This window comes from Stenella coeruleoalba, assembly GCF_951394435.1.
Source record: "Stenella coeruleoalba genome assembly, chromosome: 9".
NCBI classification, from domain to species: domain Eukaryota; kingdom Metazoa; phylum Chordata; class Mammalia; order Artiodactyla; family Delphinidae; genus Stenella; species Stenella coeruleoalba.
This window is the reverse complement of record NC_137155.1, coordinates 17942859-17956095: the sequence shown is the minus strand read 5'-3', so window position 1 is coordinate 17956095 and position 13237 is coordinate 17942859. Positions and strand designations below refer to the sequence as shown.

Below are 13237 nucleotides of genomic sequence, written 5' to 3'. Positions count from 1 at the left end.
AGTTAAGAGATAGCATGGCGCACTGTTAAATCACGACCTTGGGACTCAGACCACCCCTGTATTACTGCTCAATCACTCATTCCCTAGGCAAGGTACTTAAGCTGCCTGAGCTTCCACTTTCATATCTATAAAAGGGGGACCATATCCATTAGACAGAAATATGGTAAGAATTAGAAATAATGTATGGAAAACTCACAAATACACGGTCTAGCTCACAGGAAATTCAAACTAAATGGTAGAAATGAACTAAGTCAGAAGACTTCTATTGATACTGACTTAATAACCATAACTTATTAAATTTCTAAGTCACTTATTAAATTTCTCTGGGTCTCATTTCCCCCATCTATAATATGAATGGGCTCTACCTGATAAAACTCTGATCCTTTTAATTCTAGACTAATATAGTTTTTAAAAAATCTTTAGTTATAAGAAGAATGGTTTATTTTCAAAAACAGTATTTCTGTTCACAGCCAGTGAACTTAAAGCAATTAAGCACCCCAGAATCCAGAATCCGACAATAATGATGGGCAATCTTACAACCATTTACAGTGAATAATTATGATTGTGAAAAAAAAACAATCAATGAATCAAGCAAGCTTCATGCCCCAGGATAGACCTCTGTTGCCTCACTTGTCTTATCACAGTATGTCTCTCTTGCCTACAAACCATACTTAGCCTCACCAGCAGGAGGCAGCACAGGCTGCAGAGACCCTGGGCTGCCATCGGCTTGACCAGGAGTCAGCGATCAGCGTAGCCACAGAGGGGTCCCTGACGGGGCTGCATCCCACTTAGGGGACGGAGGTCACACCCCGGGGCGGGGCCAGTTTTCTGCGTGTGAGTCAGCAGCAGTGCAGACCTGGAGGCAGAGTCCGGGCTGGGAGCCAGGAGACCGTGCTCTGGTTCAGGAACTGACTAGCTATGGCTCCCCTTCCCTGACCTCAAATTCAGCCAGAAAACAAGGGCTTGGTCAGCACAGTCTCTAACGTTTCTTCTAGGCACCTATGAACCGTGTCAGAGACTGTCTGTTATGGTGTTAACAACATAAACTGGCTCTTCTCCACCTCGGCGTGCTAGAAATAGGTCCTGTCGCAGACATAAAAGGAGGGAGTTGGGAATAATTAATGTGGAGGTTTCACTTGAAGGTGTCTCCCTGGCCTGCTGGCCACCCAGAGTGAGCTTCCTCCCAAATTCTAAAATGCACAGAGGAACACAAGGACAGCAACTGTCCACAGTGTCTCCTGACTCTGGTCACAACATGGGCACCTTAACAAAGGACACAGGGCGAGCAGACGGGGCAAGGCCTTGTGACGCAGCGCCGGGGGGTGGGGGTGGGGAACCAGACAGGCAGCACTGCTCCGAGACACTGATGCTTGCAGGGGTGGAGCGAGACAGCAGAGGGCTCTCCTCAAGCCAGAAGCTTTGCTACTGGAAAGTGAAGGCACCCACCGGATCTCTCTTCCTCGCTAGGACAGACAGGAGGTAAATGCTACAAGCTGCTCAGACAAGCACATGCCAGACTGAATGGAGAAGTGTGGCGAATACCTGCCTCACTCACAGAGGACTAGAGCCAGGGGACACTGTCCTCATCCGCTCTGTCCCGAAATCGCCCTCTGCTCCTTCTTCTTTCTAACTCTGACTAGTGAGAACTAATGAGAAAATTCAGCAGCTGTACTTCACTCGTGAACATCGTCAGGATGAAAGATAAAACACTGCGCCCAGCGCTGAGGAAGCACAGAGGAATGAGCTGGGAAAGGGGCTCAACTCCCTTGAAGGAGCGACTTCCCCGAATTTCTGAGCTGCATACCCAACATTTTGAGGAGGAGAATTCCAAGTTAGTACAGAATCATATGTACTACCACACTACCAAATCCAAGAACATAAAAATGTTTACCAACTTAAAATTAATTTTCTATTCTAAAATTGAACAATACTGGCTTGATCATAATGCATTCATTGACAAAAGGACCAGTGAGATCATTTAAATGGTAAATAAATACTAAACGTAGACAAACGTAGAAGTAAACCATTTCCACAAACAGAGACATGAATGCATCCTCTTCACAAGACATGCTGTCATTTAAAATGCTCCCCAGTCTTCCTATGCAGACATTTCACACTACCCGGCAGTCAAGAGCATGGATTCCAGACTGCACCACCTGTATTCCAGTCTTGATTCCCCACAGTAACTGGGGGCCTGTGGAAAACTTTTAACACCTTCCTCAGAGTGAAGGTAAGAACACCTCTGGCCTCACAAAGCTGTGGTGAGGAATAGACAGCATAATACAAAGGAAGCACATAAAACTGTGAATGTCTGAAAGAGCATAATAAATGTTAGTGACAAGCATGATAAGAGAAAGAGTTAATGATAACTCAAAAATCCAGAGCTACACGCTGTACCTACGTATCGTAGCAAAGTCACCAAATTCAGAGCCTTGCCCTTACCAAGCTTCATTTAACGGCAAGCAGCCACTTCTTCACAAGGCTTCTGGACAGGGCAATGAATTAAACCATAAGGTTTTAAAAAGTAAAATATCGGCTACCCTTTCGAGTACAGAAGAAAATAAAAGCCACGTTTAAAGAACAGCAACAGGGACTTCCCTGGTGGCGCAGTGGTTAAGAATCCGCCTGCCAATGCAGGGGACACGGGTTCGAGCCCTGGTCTGGGAAGATCCCACGTACCGCGGAGCAACTAAGCCCGTGCGCCACAACTACTGAGCCTGCGCTGTAGAGCCCATGAGCCACAACTACTGAGCCCACTGCCACAACTACTGAGCCCTCGTGCCACAACTACTGAAGTCTGCATGCCTAGAGCCCGTGCTCCACAAGAGAAGCCACCGCAATGAGAAGCCCATGCACTGCAATGAAGAGTAGCCCCCGCTCGCCCAACTAGAGAAAGCCTGTGCGCAGCAACGAAGACCCAACGCAGCCAAAAATAAATAAGTTAATTAATTAAAAAAATATAAAGAACAGCAACAGCATTTTAAAACCCCATCACCTGTGGCACACCTTGAATGCACCACAAATAACAAACACTGACAACACAGCACCCTTTTTCTTCTTTCGGCTTTAGAAATAAAAGCTAAACATAAAATAGACTTCGATAAAGCTGATTTTAAAAGAAAAAGAAATGAAAACTGGGGGGCAAATACACCCCACGCCTGAGGCCACAGAAGCAGCCTGGAGGAGGCAAGGGGTGTCTTCACCACGATCACCAGAAACCAGAGGATGGCCCTTCCTGACCCTGCACAAGGTCACCAGGGCGAAACAAGGAGAGTTAAGAACTGATCAAAAGATTGATAACAGTGTATAGGAAACCCTGGAAAAGCAAGTGATTCAACTGTGCTGCGACTTTTCAAAAATAAGTGGGAACCTTTATCTGCAAACCCTTCAGATCCTAGAAAGGTCAGCCACTTTGTACAGTAAGAATAAGAGGAACATACATTTCTTCTTTCATTTAGGGAAAGCTAACCTCTCAGAAACGTTTCTTGACTTCCTACGACGTGAAGGAAGCTACAAAGAGATGTGAAACCTACAATACGTGATCTGGGACTCCCGGTGCTCAGAGTATGCAGCTGGGGAGACAGGATGGCTACTCTGTGCTGGTAACCATGCTGAAAGCTTTATCAGCAGTCCCTCCAAACTCATCTGCACAATAAAGCCACAAATTACGCATTATCATCCTGATGTGACAAATGCGGACACAGGCTTACAGAAGTTAAGTAATTTGATCAGGGTCACAAAGTAGTAAGTGCCAAAGTTAGAATGTGAAATTAAGTCTATTGCCAAGATTTAGGTGTACTCATTACACTTTCCTCTATTCCAGTGGTTCAACTAAGAGTTCGCATGCCACAACTAGAGAAGCCTGCTCGCCGCATCAAAAGATCCTGCGTGACGCAGATAAGACCCAATGCAGCCAAATAAATACATAAATATTAAAAAAAAAAAAAAGAATTCTGGATCAAGGTCTGTATTTCAGGTCTAGAACCCCCAGGCAGGTCTACCTCAAGCTCTGGGTCTGGGGACAAGGAATGGGCTCCAAACCAACTAGTCCTCTTCTCAAGCAAACCAAGCAACCTCCCTGATATTACTTACTCTGCAGAAATATGCATGGTAATTATCCATTATATCAGAATAGGCAATCCAGAATAAAGCATATCTGCAATTTTCCTAATTTAGGCTCTAAGGGCAATGAGTCAAAGACTGGTATGTTCCATGCAGAAAACTGAATCTGGTAAACATTTCTAATTAGAAGGAAATCTTCCATATGTGTGTACTTCCATTCTATAAATATCTGCTGCAGCATCAACACTGAACCACACACTAACGGAAGGTTTTCTATTGTCAAGGCAATTGAACGAAGTACAAATACAATACTCCATATATAACTTAAACATTCCTTAAATTACCTTCCATTTATCCTTCATCCAAATACTTAGAAATAGCAAATAAACACAACAATACATTATATGTTTTTTTCTGTATTATTTTCTAAGGAACTAAGTGGGACATTTCGTAGTAATGATACTGGATAAAACAATTTCTCATTTTACTGTATCACTTACCTGAAAAAAGATCCATATGCCAAAAGAAATATATGCTTGACATTTACATATTACTCCCTTTACAAGACAGAATGGCTTATCATTAACTAAATACAAAATTGATTTAATAAGTTCAAAATGTTATGCACTGTAATATATGTATTTATTTCTAAAACTGGAGAGAGAGATATATATGTGCGCATGCTTCTTTTGTTTTGTTTTGTTTTTGTTTTTTTTGCGGTACGCGGGCCTCTCACTGTTGTGGCCTCTCTCGTTGCGGAGCACAGGCTCTGGACGCGTAGGCTCAGCGGCCATGGCTCACAGGCCCAGCCGCTCCGCGGCATGTGGGATCTTCCCGGACCGGGGCACGAACCCATGTCCCCTGCATCGGCAGGCAGACTCTCAACCACTGCGCCACCAGGGAAGCCCGTGCATGCTTTTTTTTGTTTGTCTTTTTTTAAGACAGGAATTCGTGTTGAAAGGCTAGCCAGTTAGGTATTGGGAGCTGGGGGCTGCCGTCATAAGCCTCACCTGTCGAATAATGCTCTTCACACAACGTACTGGGAGGCCTTGGTAGTTGGATTTTATGATCCACTTGAGGAGATGGTGGCCAAGCACTTCAAAGACCATGCAGACATCTGGGACAGGGTTAAGGATCATTTCTGGATACATTTCCTGCAGTGACGGAATTACTAAAAGCAGCATCATTGTGGCCCTTGGCAAAACAATTACTTCTTTATAAAATACAACTTCAATACTATCAATAATACCAGAAGTGGTCATTTGCTGTTCCTCACCTAAATAGAAAGATCTAACATATACTAAGTACCTACCATGTGCCATACATGATTTAATGTGTACTCATAACAACATAAGGAATGAGGAGAGTAAACCTCGGGGAGTTTAAAGAACCCTCCTGCCTGACACCACCCAAAGGTGGCAGAGTCATGACTCAACCCCACACTTACGCACGCTCTCAAGCACACTTCTTCTGACAATCAGCCTTAACGAAAATGAGCAGGACTGAAACCTCACAGAAACTGATGAGGAAAAGAATAGAGAACTCTCCCGCCTTAAGTGTCCTGCCTGCCTACCTAAATTTCTATCCTATACATCACATAAAACACTTTATAAAACAGAAATTTACCAAACACAGTGAAGACATTTAATCTTTTCCTTCAACAGTATCTTTCACTGGGTCACTAGATCAATTTTTAAGTTTTTAAGGATGTATGATCACAAGACATGGCATGGCCATTAAGACCAACCTATAATAATGAAATCTCAGAAATCTGGGTTTTGTTTTGTTTTGTTTTTTAATAGAAATTCTAGTCAACCACTGACCCTCCAGAACTGTGAGCCACCAAATCCCCTCATATAAATATATTCATGTCATTCATACAGAAAGATTTTAAATGGCTCTGAAACCCTCTGAGAATATTTTGTTCAGCCCTGGAGACCTACATACAGGCCTATAAGAAGGTCAGATGAGTTAATATTTTTTACAATATCTGGATCTACCACATCATCATAATAACTATTGCTTTAAATATCTTTAATAAAAATAAGAAAAATATTTCTATGACACTGGACAGCGTATGTGCTACAGACTTAGGCATAGATGATCTAAAGCTAGAAGTTCCTTACTATTTCCCAAGCTCATTAAAAAAATGGCAACTAAGGTCTAAAGTTAGTAGCAGGCATAGAGCCAAAGCCCATGGCTTCTAAATTATGACCTGAGTGTTCTCAAAGCATTCACATATCTGGACTACTTAACAGCAGAAATAGCCACTGGAACGTATTCAATATATATCAAAAAAAAATCCCTCCATTTACCTACAAATCAGGTGTTTTCTCCAAAGAAACCCTCTATCAGCTGTCTTAAGAACTGCCTCCCAGATCTGATGCAAGAGGAAGGGCTACCCTGCCTGCACATAAACAAACAGGCTCACTTGGAGACCAGGCGCAGAGAAGGACCAGCTCTATCTTTCTATCGATCAAGAGGGGAAAATGTACTTTGCAGCTAGCAGAAAGGATCTTGAGGCAAAGGGTGAGGTAACATCAGCAGTCACCAGAACTTGCTAGTATCCTCAAATCTGATCTCTAGAAGAAATATAAAAACCTCCACAAATACATAGGGTGTGAAGAAAGTGCTTCCCTATGGGATTAAGTCTTAGTAGATGCAGAAACAGGCTGTCATTCTGGGGTGTAAGCTGGGAGAAGGCTTTGTCCTCAGGTTCTGGAGCTTGAACAGGTCAAATATCAAAATGTTGGATCTGTTCCAAACATGATAAAGGAAAGAATAAAAGATCAGGAAGGAGGAGAAGAGCCTGGCTCTTGACGCACACCCGGCACTCACCAGTCACAAGATAATGAATACACAGTTCGGTATTCCTGAACCTTGGGGAATGAAAGTATTGCTTAGATCAGGCCCATACAGGGCTATCTCAGAGGATCCAATACTAAAATATGGAAACAGCATTCTGGAAACTAAAGGCATTATCTCTTCTCTCCGCTTCTGCCAAAAGCTCTGAGCTACACGTTATTCTGCTGTCACTGCGACCTCTGGGGCTGTCCTTTACCAATGCCCTGGGCAGGAGGAGGGTAAAGATAAGAGCTCCTTCCACACTACCCCCATTCACTTCCTCCTGAGCCCTCCCTCCCCCAAAACTACTAAGCATGCAAACAATATAACAGCAGCCCAATTAAAACTGACATCCTCAAAAGAGAAAGGGAGGTCGTGAGATGCCCTTGCTCCACTTGTAGGACACACTTCTTTTCCAGAATCAGAACTAAGGCCTCCCTATTCAAAAAGCAAAAGGAACAATTCACCTTATAACTAAGAAACTTTCATCTTTCAAGAATCATATAACACGAAGACGCTAGAGCCTGCATGTGGAGAGTGAATCAGCAAACACAAGTGTATAGGGCTTAAAATATTTCCACTTTTTAAAAGTAAAAAGAAAAACTAGAGTATAATTCAGCCATTAGGAAGCAACAGAACCATCAGAAAGGATACGTATTCCATTCATGCCTGAAATTTTGAAGTCATCGATTAGCTGTACCACCATGTCTTTATTTGGGTCAGTGGGATCACTTTCTCGAACCTATGGAGAGAAAAATGAATTCAAGAACAGAAGTGTTTAAGACTGAAAGTCATTTCCATTGTACCAACCAAAACTGTTTAATAAATGTTGTAAAAAATAAAAGATTCAGTATTTGAACTTACAAATAATAAATTCAATTAATTTAGTAAAACCCAGAAAAATCCCTCCGTGAAATTTCATCATTAACCTTTCTGATATCATTCACATTTTTGTAGTACTTACACATTTGAGCAATTTTATTTCATCCAAGGCTGTCTCTGTATAATGCTGGGCACTTTTTACAACTTTCATTGCAACAAATCTTTTTCCCCTTAAAAAAAAATGCATTAAAAAAAATTTTAACAGAAGTGATCATTTATAATAACTCTAATAAACTAGACTAATAAACTAGACATCATAATGAACTCTAATAAACTCCAATAAACAGCGACTTTCAATAAGCTTTCCTTTAAAATAGTACTTTTCAAATTGTGGGGTTACAGTAAAGCAGTGGGTTCATGTATCAATCTCTTCTTTGCTTTGTGTTTTTGTTTTGTCCTCATAAAAATCAAGTCGACTAGATAGATGTCAGAGTTCATCACATATGGTTAAGATCAAGTATTATAACACTTTTGTTTCAATTCACACACACACTACACATGTGTACGTGTACTCTAAGGATGCAGTTTCATATTATGGGTCATGGCTTTCAAAAAGAGTTGAAACCCACTGACTGGAAAGGCCTAAACATTATTATTTTATATTTGAATGTTTTTCTGGTATGGATGAATTACTAGAAAAACAATATGACCCGAGTGTAGCGCAATTACAATGAATAAGCCTCAGATATAAAGGCAGAAGAAAATTAATATTTAAAGATGACAGGCAAATGAACTTCAAAGTGAGAGGGGCAAGTCTGGGGTGGGGCAGGCCTGTGCTGTGCGCTTTACATGCCACAACAGAAGCAGGTGTGCTCCTCAGCCTTAGCTTGTTGTAAAATAAAGATGTTTTGAACCAGACCAGGAATCAAAAGCACGAATGACAAGGAACACTTACTGCATATCCCAGCACAGCCAGACAGTAGAGAAGTGTCCCCATCCTAGCTTCCTAATAACATGATACCGGCCATTGAAGAGATCTCCAATTTTCACTGGATGATAGCCACCTTTTATTATTTAAAAGAAAGAAAGAAAAAAATTAAATTTCAGAAAACTAGCAATGGAAACTCGTTCTTCCTTGTCAGTTCCTGATACCATTAAATAAAACTCTAAATAATAAAATCAGATTTAAAAACATGTTTAATAATACAACATTTTTTCAAGACTACCTTTCATCAAGAGAAAAATGCCCCCTATGTCTTTCTTTTAGGCTTTTTTTTTTTAATTTAACTTAGAAAAGCAATGAACCACCCAGCACGCTGTAACAATAACTGGAGGTTTTATCTGTAAGTCTAGCTGTACATAATATGTATATTCTAGCTCTTGACATTTCTAAACAATCTTTTTTCTTCTAAGCAACAAGTTAAATGCAAATCTTTCGGGGTCAGTATAACACAACTCACCGAAACAAAGGATGTGGACTCTGCAGAGTTGCGCATACACCAAGAGTTTATGCATAGCCAACAAGGAATTATATAATATATGACACTTTACCCACCAAAAGAACTTACTGCTCTCACCACTCTTCCTCAGCCTAAAGCTCCTGCCAGGAAACAGGTTGGAGAGCAAGAGAGAGCACCCAGTGTTAAGGTTGACTTTTGGGGAGGTAAGGACGCTTCACAGGCATCTAAAAGACCTTCACTTGACATCATCAACAAAATAAGCAGGGTACAAAGTAGCATGCGTAATATGATACCATTTTTTGTGAAACACACAAGAAAAAGTCTGGGAAGATAAGATGTTAGCAGCAAACATCTCTGGATATTAAATTACTCTTTTATTCTTTTTATTTCTATTTTACTTTATTCGTTCTATATCTCTTCCAATTATTTCCTTAAAAAAATACTTTTCTACATTTCATTCTTTAACATCTACTGCTCTATTTATTGCAAAAATGTTCTCACTTTTTACATCTGCAGAATTCTTACAAATCACTCAAGAAAGACATGGATGTTTCGTGCCTTGTGTTGAGAGGCTCAAAGCAGGAAGCATCTAAATCACATCCTCCACTATATCTAACAGAGGGCCAGGAGTAGCAGTTCAAGAAGTATTATGAATGCTGATGAATATTTAAACTGTGTTGAATTAGTAAAGCAGGAATTTGACCAGATACTAACTTTCTATGATTCTTACTCTCATACCACACTTGCTTTTCCTGGATTTTAATATCAAGGTCTATAACAACAATTTGGGCAAAAGACATAACTGAAATAGTAAATTAGGAATAAAATATAGCAAATTATTAAATGAATGAATGGGTGTTAACTAAACTTATTGTGGTAATCATTTCTCAATATATAGATGTCAAGTCGTTAGGCTGTACTGCTTAAACTCACACAGTGCTTAAGTCAATTCCATCTCAATAAAACTGGAAGAGAAAATGGCTTATTACTTACATACAAGGCTAAACCAAAAATAAAGTGGGCTCTGAGTTCACAACAGTGTTTAAATCATTCAAATTAACAATGAAAAGGACGAAAAGAAATCTACCATTATTCAAGTAAAATTTAGGATACTGTGCTAAGCACTTTCTTTTCAAAACCAGGATCCATGAAACAAAAGTAAACTGAAACATGCTGCAGACTTCCCACACGGGGAGGGAGCAGGGGCGGGGAAGGAAGAAGGGAGAAGTTCTGCCTGGGAAATGCTTAGCTGAACAAAGCAAGCAGATTTCTTGACCAAAGTGGTTCTCAGAGCCCAGTGTCTTAACACACAGTGGGAACCTCCAAGAAAACAGGATGCTACAAATTCCAGACAGGTCTGCTCACAAAACCATTTCTTCAAGGAATTAGCCACATTTCACAGCACAAAGTATTTAGGAAACACTCAGGTCTACTGTTTCTTACAACATGTGTTATTATTTCTACACTGCTGAAGTGGGCAAAAGTCTCAGAGATAGTAAGTAGTCAGTTCAGGGCTGCAAACTGGGTCTGACTCCAAAGACCACCACACTCTGTGCACCAGTAAGAAATGCACTCCATTTTTAATACCCAGAAGACCATTTCCTGGTCTTACTAAACAGGAACACTTGATAGTTTAATTGAAAGCTACTTACCACTTAATTGCATATTATTGCTAACATGAAGGTTTCTAAATTTAAAACTAATTTAATTATGCATAAAGAGAAGAAACCTCTACCGCTATTTTATGTTTCAGATTTGAATTCTTGAACAGCCAGAGTGTGTACATGTGACCTAAGATAGACAAGCACTATTTCCAGTGTAGTCACAGCATAAGAACAGCCCTTCCTTTTCTCAACGGGACTGAAGTTGAACAAAAGAAATTACTTAGTCCAGTTATTTCAAGAGCCCTCACACTGAGAATACTGTGCCAGAAAATAGGCCAACTAACAAGAGGTGCATAAAAGTAAAACTTAAACACAAATATAAAAACAACTGAAAGCACTAAACATATCCTAAGTTGGTTTTTTTTTTTTTTTTTTTTTTTTTTTTTTTTTTGGCCTTGCCGCGCAGCATACAGGATCTTATTTCCCAGACCAGGGATTGTACCCACGCCCCCTGCATTGGACGTGTGGAGTCTTAACCACTGGACTGCCAGGGAAGTCCCAAACACATCCTAATTTTTATTTTGAAAATCTGACGTACACAATTTCAAATCTGCAGTCCACATATTGTCACATCCTAACCCTCAGATTTCTACAGGAAATGACAGTCTTTCCGAACATTTTTCAATCTCTTCTCAAAGAACAGTAACTAACACTCAGGCTACCAGAGGGCGGAGCACATCTCCCCAAGGCAGACCACACCAACTGCTTCAACATCCAGGGAATTAAGAGAAAACGGATACTCTTCTCCAATTCCCTCAACTTAGCAAACAACACATGCCACGATGGCTATTAGCAGAGGATACCCTGTGGCCCACAACACTGTCCACACAAAAGGAATCCTAAGACCAGCCAAAGACTAGACAAGGCCCCCTCCTTCCGCTTCTTCACCATCAGTCAGTACAGAAGCACAGGACAACAGCAGTGCCACAGAAGGACCCTGCTGATGGCATCAAGCAGAGAACCAGTTAGGGTCCAGCAGTTGAGGACTACCCTTGACTTAGGGCTTTGGTTGATACAATTGTACCTCACTACTTATACTATTTAATATAAAAATCATGCATTTATCACTTAAAAGTTTTCTTCTTTTTCTTTTTTTAATTTGGCTGTGCCACAACTCTTACAAGATCTTAGCTCCCCGACTAGGGATTGAACCCACGCCCTCGGCAGTGAAAGTGCAGAATCCCAACCACTGTACTGCTAGGTAAGTCCCCAAAGTTTTCCTTTTATTCTTAAAAAGTAAATGTTAGATTGGATTACAAACACATGAGAGCAAGAATGGATTGTTAAGCAGTTTTTAAGTTCACTCTGACTCCTATCTCCCAAGCACACCCAAAAAAACTAAAACTAAATCTCTACCTATACCGTTTATAAGGCTTCAAAGAAGACAATTCTGAAACTATCCTTCTTAGCTGTTTTGGGGGAATTGTTGGCCAAGATAAAGATGACTCCCTTTTCCTTGCTGAGCAAAAAACAGGTTCAATTTGAACAGTAAATTGAAAGTTCAGAACTCTCTCACAGACAACAGTCTGGAAGAATTTTCAGCAAAGTCTCTATTTTCTAGCAAAAAATATTAGGTAACATTTTCTTTCACTGACCCTAGTTTCTTAGCCCTCTGATGGTGATGTTTCAAATTAAACAACATATAAAAACGATAATACATCATGACCAAGTGGGGTCTATTCCAAGAATGAAAACTTGTTTAACATTAAAAAATCAACAGATGTAATTCACCATAATTAACACTAAAAAAAAGAAAAACTATATAGCAGATCAACAAACATACAGAAAACATTTCACGATATCCAACATGCATTCCCAATGAAAATTCTCAACAAAGCAGGACTAGAAGAACACCTATGAAAAATCTACAGGTAACATCAGTCCTAATGGTGAAAGACTGAATGCTTCCCCCACCTAAGATCAGGAACAAGGTAAGTATGCCTGCTCTCCCTACTTCTATTCAACACTGGCCTGGAAGCTCTAGTCGGCACAATCAGACAAAATAAATAAATAAAAAGGTACCCAGACTGGAAAGTAAGAACTATCCACAGCCGAGCAGGAGCCTATGGGGCCGTCCCAAGACAGACCCCTCCCCCACATCCTCTGCAGCAGCTCCTCTCTGAAGTACCAGATAATAGTATCTCATGCATACTTCCTGAGTTTTTCAGATGCTAAAACCACCAACAAACGTTAGAAATTAACCACCTGATGATCGTGAGCAGGTAGCCTCCAGACTTTCTGCCGCCTAAGGAGTGATCATCATCAACCCATCAGAGAACTGTGCATGAGCTGATCACATACCCTGGGATGCCCCTTCCTTACCTTTCCTTAAAAAAATGCATTGCTGAAATTTCTCAGGGAGTTTGGGGGTTTTTTGAGCTTGAG

The 13237-nt window shown here is 40.7% G+C and overlaps 1 protein-coding gene across 10 annotated transcripts in view; it reads right to left on the bottom strand.

The window, feature by feature from the left end:
- SRPK2 (SRSF protein kinase 2) overlaps nucleotides 1–13237 on the bottom strand; it is a gene marked incomplete at its 5' end in the record, with an annotated part of 223919 nt that overhangs the window by 33903 nt on the left and 176779 nt on the right. For all 10 annotated transcript variants that reach the window (XM_079932073.1, XM_079932074.1, XM_079932067.1 and 7 more), the window contains 4 exons: nucleotides 5073–5179; nucleotides 7561–7648; nucleotides 7871–7958; nucleotides 8684–8792. In XM_079932073.1, the coding sequence (XP_079788199.1) occupies nucleotides 5073–5179; nucleotides 7561–7648; nucleotides 7871–7958; nucleotides 8684–8792 (392 nt within the window). The remainder of the gene's footprint in view (nucleotides 1–5072; nucleotides 5180–7560; nucleotides 7649–7870; nucleotides 7959–8683; nucleotides 8793–13237) is intronic.